We start from the raw sequence: 7,500 nt of genomic DNA, 5'->3' as shown, positions 1-7,500 counted from the left end.
AGAGAACTTCTGCCCTCTCAGACAACGTGGGACAGGTGACTAGTTAAGGCTCTCTCAGTGTCAGCACTGGAAACTTTGTCAACTGTGTCCAAGGAAGGTGAACTCTTCTCAAACCCTATTTTCATACCCTATTTTTTGATTTCTTCCTCCTTTCCTCCCTTCTTTCTTGCTCTCTTCTGTCGTTCTGATTTTGCATGCTTGGTGCGCTGCGATCGGAAGTGCCTTCATGGCATGTGGGCTTCTGTTAAATTCATCAATGCCAATTAACCAGTGTGTAATGTGATTAGTAGAGCCTCTTGGACTGGATGTAGCCCAAGGGTATAGGCAGGGTTAAATAAGTATGTGCGTGCATGTGTGTGTGTGTGTGCGCATGTGTATGTGTGTATGTGTGTGTGTGTGTGTGTGTATGTGTGTGTGTGTGTGTGTATATCTATGTCTGTGTCTGTGTCTGTCTGTCTGTCTGTCTGTCTGTCTGTCTGTCTCTGTGTGTGTGTGTGTGTGTGTGTGTGTGTGTGTGTGTGTGTGTGTGTGCTTTTGCATGTGGTGCTTGAATGTGTGGTACTACTGAGTGTGTTTGTTTGTGTATGGCGTGGGTGTGTAGGTCTCTAACGAAATAACAAATCAAATTTGGTGTTAACGTAGTTATGATAGTCTGTTTCATCGCAAAATGACACAAATGTCTCCCTATGAATGTCCACAGTTAAGTGATCTAATTGGATAAGATGGCCTATGACATCAGCCTTCTTGCTCCGTTCTACGCTCAATATCAAGTTGCCCTCAGTTTGCTGAGCTCATTGAGAACACAGAATTTGAGAATTTTTAAAAAGGGTTAATTCACCCCAAAGTACAGAACCAGTCAAAGGTTTGGACACAAACTTGCCAAGAGTGTGCAAAGCTGTCATCAAAGCAAAAGGTGGCTACTTTGAAGAATCTAAAATATAAACCATATTCTGGTTTGTTTAACACTTTTTTTGTTTACTACATAATTCCATATGTGTTCCTTCATAGTTTTGATGTCTTCAATATTAATCTACAATGTAGAAAATAATAAAAATAAAGAAAAACCATTGAATGAGAAGGTGTGTCCAAACTTCTGACTGGTACTGTGTGTCAAATGTTTTCATGCCCCCGACATGGATGGAATATACTGGTACTGCTAATCGTTCCCAATTCTCTTGGATTGAGACTTTTGGACTCATATCTCCTAATGCAGATAGAACCACAGAATGTGAGGAATACAGACTAACTTGACTCAAGACCACTGTGTAGGTACCATCAACCTGGAGGCAGTCCTTAGACCAATGAGAGGAGCAGAGGCAGGATCTTTGGGCCTGGCACTAAGGCAGTAGTAGCATAGTGTTAGTTGAAGGGTAAAATGGGTCAGTGGAGCAGAGGTATCCAGTACCAGAGGAGAGGAGAGGAGAAAACGGGGACAGTTGTGATAGAAATGGGTCTTGTCAGTGGATGCTGGTTATTGAGGTTAATTGCAGTAAGTTATTGAAGCACGATAACTCCTCACTCCTTGTTGTCTGCCTCTCCCTTCTCTTCCTCTTCCTTTCCACCCTGTCCCTCTCCCTGTGTCCCCCATGCCGACTCGTTACATGACTATAGCAGAACACAGTAACTCTATATCCTCTCTCTCTCTCTCTCTCTTTTTTTTTTTTTTTTTTTTTTTCTTCTCTTCCTCTCCCGTCAGAGTACAGCCCTAGAGAATGCCCCCTCCATCTGGCAGTGCGTTGGGGTCTGTGTCGTCTGGCTGAGCTGCTGGTGTGCCAACCTGGGGGCCTGATGGCCGTCACTCTGCCCAATGAGGAGGGGGTCACCCCCCTACAGCTGGCACAGAGGGCCGGGCACACAGAGCTCCTGGAGCTGCTCACACAGTAAGACACACACACACACTCCATAACATCGTAAGAGACACAACTATGAAGGTACAGTACCAGTCAAAGGTTTGGACACACCTTCTCATTCAATGGTTTTTCTTTATTTTTTTAAAATTATTTTCTACATTGTAGATTCATATTAAAGACATCACAACTATGAAGGAACACATATGGAATTATGTAGTAAACAAAAAAGTGTTAAACAAACCAGAATATGGTTTATATTTTAGATTCTTCAAAGTAGCCACCTTTTGCTTTGATGACAGCTTTGCACACTCTTGGCAAGGTGTGTCCAGACTTTTGACTGGTTCTGTAACTATGACATTATACCGTAACTTTACACGACTGGAGCCACTCGTGTGTGGGATATCCAGTATCTCTTAAAGTCTTCACCATAAGGTGGAGAGGGAAAAACTCTTTATTGTGCTGTACACAAGTCCTCCAAGGAATTTACATTATTCTGATTACTTTAGTGGTGTAAATGTACTGTTAGGAAAACGTATCAAGTCTGAAATCATACTGTAGGTTCTAAACCGTGAAGCACCTGTCAGTATCACCTGTCAAACTAACTCAATCTGGACTTCAATCTCACATTTACATTGTCAGGAGGATACAGTTAAAACATATAGCTAGAGGAACTAGATTAGTCATGTCTAGGGGTTAATGATGTCTATTGTCAGGACAGGCCGTTGTGCTTGGCACATTCACACACTGAACGCTGCGTGACACATTTAGTGGTGTGACAGTTGTGCCGTGCAGGAGGCTGTACTAAATCTGCTATTTTAAGTGCCTGTGCATGCTGGGATGCTATTAATCCAATTTAGTTCGGTCACTAGGGGAAACATTTTGACAGTGAAAAATTAAAATATGCCTTGATATCCATGTCCAGCGGTCTCACAAAGATGCAGCGTAAAAACTACACTGAGTATTTTGAGATGAAAGATAACTCACCTGGTCTCACTTGTCTTCCCTGCAGCCCCCCCAACCCCTTGGCCACCCCCCCAGCAGGTCTCTCCCAGGTGTGGGCGGACCGGTCCCGCCTGCTGAGGTTCTGCCATGACTCTGAGAACTTGACCCTCACTGTCCGACAGAGCCCACAACAGAACCGACACGTCGACATCCTGCTCCTGAGGGCGAGACTCGGAGATGACAACTTCCTCAGAGAGGTCAGTGAGAGGTCAACTCACGCCCTAACCGTACCTTTGAGGTTGAGCTGCGGTTAAATGAACAAACCCCAGACTTAAACCTCAGGTGCTGTACACATCTTTCACCGTAGTTTCGTCAAAATTGGGCCAATCAGTGTCATTTCGTTGAAGTCACATCATAGGTCATTACTAAATAACATTCTTCTTTTTAATAACACAGTCAGTTCCTTATGGATTCACTTCTCAAGACAGACATTACATCACATTACAACTCTTCTCTTCAATCTGCCTTTTCTGTCTCAGATCAAAGCACTCAGAAGAGGACGGTCAGAGACCGTCGTAGAAAAAGAAGAATTGGTTGATGATCCCGGAGAGAATGGTATGTCATTGTTTGTCTGTGTGCTTTGCTGAGACTAAGCCGTCCAAATCCCACCAAACACCCAAGACTTCTCGCTATTCTTCTCTTTGATCATTATACATCTGTTAAAGAGTGCACTACTGTCAATGCTGACATCTTTGGTTCAAAATGCTCCATTTATTGAATTTGTCTGCCCTCCTCTGGGATGTGTGGGTACTGCAAGTCCCAGCAAGGCAGTATGCTTGGGCCCTGACACCAATGTGTGTGATTAGACGTGACTCTGAACAGGAAAGAAAGGGCCAACTCTAACCTGTGATATGCACATAAGTAAACATTTCCATTGAATTGTACATTTATGGCAATGGGATATTCGCATGATAGTTTGAGTTATGCACAGCTGCAGATCTCTAGTTAGGATTCAGCCTGAAGTGAACAACTGGGTGTATTTGATTTGTCTGGACAGAGCCTGGAGTAGTCATGAATAGTATTCTGTATCTCTCTCTCTTTCTCATGAATAGTCATGAATAGTATTCTGTATCTCTCTCTCTCTCTCTCTTTTTCTCTCTCTCCCTCTCTCTCTCTCCCTCTCTCTCTCTCTCTCCCTCCCACTCTCCCTCTCTCCCTCTCTCTCTCTCTCTCTCTCTCTCCCTCTCTCTCTCTCTCCGTTCCTACCCCTCCCTCTCACCCCCTCTCTTGCCGCACCCTCTATGGGGGAGATGTTATGTTAAAACCTGTCTGTCCTCTGTTCTCTCTTTAGACCAGACTGTCTCTCCCTCTCTCCCCCTTTCTGTCTCTGGGTGAGAGCTTATGCTATATGCTGTTTCCCCTATGTCTCTGATGGGGTGTGAGGACAGTGCCAACTGGCACAGGCCTGGTAGTCAGGGCTAGTGAATGGGCATGTTTTATGGCACCATGCTGGGCCACAGAAAGCCCTTTGTCCCATGTGCCCCTCTGTGTTTCCCCTTAAACAGCAATGCTGTTGTTAAAGTGTTTCTATATACATCTTCTTCTTCTCCTCTCCTCTTTATTTCTGTCTCTCTGTGTTCCTCTTACTCTCTTGTGTCGCTGCCTCCTTCTCTTTCTGTTTTCTATCAACCCCCCCCCTCTCTCTCTCTCTCACTCCTCTCCATATTTCTCCCCCTCTCTCAAAATGTATTTTATATTATTTCTCTCTCTCTCTCTCTCTCTCTCTCTCTCTCTCTCTCTCTCTCTCTCTCTCTCTCTCTCTCTCCCTAACTCTCCATGCATTTGCCAAACTGGATCTGTAATGTGTACCACCCAAAGACTAGCCTGAGCCTGTTCACCCTGGTGACTGATCATACACACCATGTCCTTTGATCTGCAGACATGATTTAAGCAAACGCTGGCACAACCCAGTTAAACGGAGATCAAGGCTCCACTGAAGCAATCCCCTGAGGTTATGTGATACACAACATGTGGCATGGAGCAGTCATCGTTAATGTATATAGCAACATGTATATAGCAACTGTGCTTGTTTAGATTCCCTTTGAAGATTATGGCGGCTGTATGACCTGCTACCAGGTATCATCCTAACCCTCCGTTTCTTTGTAAAGATGTTCACCCTGCCTTGACTGGGAGAGACACGACCGCGGTAAACGTAAGTACTGAATAAGTAGCTCTTTATTTGACAGTATAGAAATAACCAGGTGTTCACAGGTAACACACAATAACCAGGTGTTCACAGGTAACACACAATCCTTTCCTATCAATTACTTTTATTTGGGATTCAGTATAACCAGGTATATATATGTAACTCCAGGTAGATATCAATTGCGTATTTTTTTTTTTAAGGAAGTACCAGAACGTCTCCACTGTTACCACATAATTTTCCTGAGAAAATACCAGTGAAAATGGAAAACGTGAAGTAAAGTACTATCCTAACGCTTTCCACTCCTGAGTTGCACACTCTATAGATGGCAGTGTAAGATATCCCATTCTACATACAGGACCAGTCAAAAGTTTGGACACACCTTGCCAAGAGTGTGCAAAGCTGTCATCAAAGCAAATGGTGGCAACTTTGAAGAATCTAAAATATAAAACCATATTCTGGTTTGTTTAACACTTTTTTGTTTACTACATAATTCCATATGTGTGCTGGGCTATGTGGCATACCTCACTCCTCAATGGTACAACAGGTACTACAGAACCGTGAGGATCACTATGGAGTCCTGGTTCATTTCTCCTCAATGCTCAACTCTGTTCCACTCTACTGCATTGTTGAGGTGTGGGCTGGCATCCAGCCGGTGAACAGTAGATTTTGTGAGAGGTGTGGTGTGTGTTCATGGAGAGAAAGGAGTGGTGTGTATGACTGTGTGATCATGTTCACAGGAGTGTTACAACCTCCAGGAGAGGTTTATGTGATGCAGGTGGTCAGCTAATTGACTACACAGACACACAGACACGCATGCACGCACGCACACGCACACACACACACACACGCGCACGCACACACACGCACGCACATGCACACACACACACACACACACACACACACACACACACGCACGCGCACACGCACACACACACACACACGCACGCACACACACACACACACACACACACGCACACAGGCATGTGCGGTATACCTCCCACTCCTCTTTTGCGTCCACCGTAATTGTATGTACAGTAGCATGATGGAGAGCCTCAGTGTGTGTGTGTGTGTGTGTGTGTGTGTGTCACGTTGAAAAGTCTCTTTGTGTGTCTATGTCTCCATTCAGGTCTTTGAAGAGCCACTCATGTTTTGTTTGAATGAGGAAGAGGAGGGTGAGGAGGAAGAACCATCAATCTCAGACTCCGGTAAATCAAGTTTTTTTTAATTATCATCAGATTCTCTCCACAACATGAAATGGGGTCTCCTGGCCAGGGGTCTGAGTTGTATCAAAAAGTCTGGAAATCAGTTGTTTTTGGTACAACTAGGACTTTTGGTGTAATGTTCATTAGTTTCAGTTTGTATTGACTGGTTATCTGGGTAACAGCAGACTTGAATTTGAACTTGAAATAATCACACAGAATGTAGGATCATATTTCTGCCCCCTGGCAGGCCTTGGTTTGGCCCCTCTAGAGAGTTCTTGGAGTCTTGTCACTCTGTGTTAGCTGTGATTGTGGTTCTGAGGGTGTTTTTATGACTCTGGCCAGACGTTTCTCATAGGCACAGGCCTAGCATCAGCTTACCAGACCCAGATCCAGCCCTGAACAGTAAGGGTGGGAAAACCGTAAACTGACCTTAGATCAGTGTAACTTCATCCTAATCCGGTTGGGCTGCTCTGGTGGGGGAAGGATTTGACAGTGGGAACATCCTGTGGGTTAATGATTGGCCGGTATGGGACCAGAGCAGACGGAGGCCTATGTAAGAATGCGTGGCTACATGAGAGAGATCAGGCTTTTACACTTGGCTCTGGACAACTGTAATTTTTATATCCTGTGGTCGGTGTTGTTTTCACTCTGTAATGGTTTAGTCATCTGTGTGTGTGTGTGTGTGTGTGTGTGTGTGTGTGTGTGTGTGTGTGTGTATGTGTCTGTGTGTGTGTGTGTGTGTGGGGTGTGTGTGTGTGTGTGTGTGTGTTGTGTGTGGTGTGTGTGTGGGTGTGTGGGGGTGTGTGTGTGTGTGTGTGTGTGGGGGTGTGTGTGTGTGTGTGTGTGTGTGTGTGTGTGTGTGGTGTGTGTGTGCGTGCGTGTGTGTGTGTGTGTGTGTGTGTGTGTTTGTATAGTGCCTGTGCACCATAGTGTTAACAGGTTTACCAGTCTCTCTGTTCAGTGACAGGCCTCTGACCTCCATCAGCCAGCAGCAGTGAAAAGCTCGGTCTGGTTCGTTAAGGAAGCAGAGGTCATAGTATTGCTATTTTCATCTGTTTCCCCTCAATTTGTGGTTACACTTGAAAAAACAATCTTACGAGATGTGACTCAGATTTTATACAGGCAGTTGTTCCAGTATCTTAATAGTTACTTTACCCCAGAGGAATCTAAATTCCTCATCAGGCATTCCTAACACCGGCATTCATTAAATATTTGTCATCTCTCATGCATTACAATTTACCTCCAGCCTTTTTGCAAACAAGTGTGGTGTTTGCCAATGATTCAACAAGTCAATTTGTAT

General features: G+C 44.5%; 1 protein-coding gene across 1 annotated transcript in view; it reads left to right on the top strand.

The window, feature by feature from the left end:
* The window catches only part of LOC310807115 (rho guanine nucleotide exchange factor 28-like), a gene marked incomplete at its 5' end in the record, with an annotated part of 36,275 nt that overhangs the window by 3,422 nt on the left and 25,353 nt on the right, over positions 1-7,500 (top strand). Inside the window, 3 exons of the mRNA XM_083673421.1 lie at positions 1,697-1,880; positions 2,860-3,049; positions 3,332-3,407. Of these exons, the coding sequence (XP_083529547.1) occupies positions 1,697-1,880; positions 2,860-3,049; positions 3,332-3,407 (450 nt within the window). The remainder of the gene's footprint in view (positions 1-1,696; positions 1,881-2,859; positions 3,050-3,331; positions 3,408-7,500) is intronic.

Source organism: Argentina silus, assembly GCF_951799395.1.
Source record: "Argentina silus genome assembly, chromosome: 7".
Taxonomy (NCBI): Eukaryota; Metazoa; Chordata; class Actinopteri; order Argentiniformes; family Argentinidae; genus Argentina; species Argentina silus.
The sequence above is the reverse complement of the archived record's forward strand: the minus strand, read 5'-3'. Positions and strand labels throughout refer to the sequence as shown.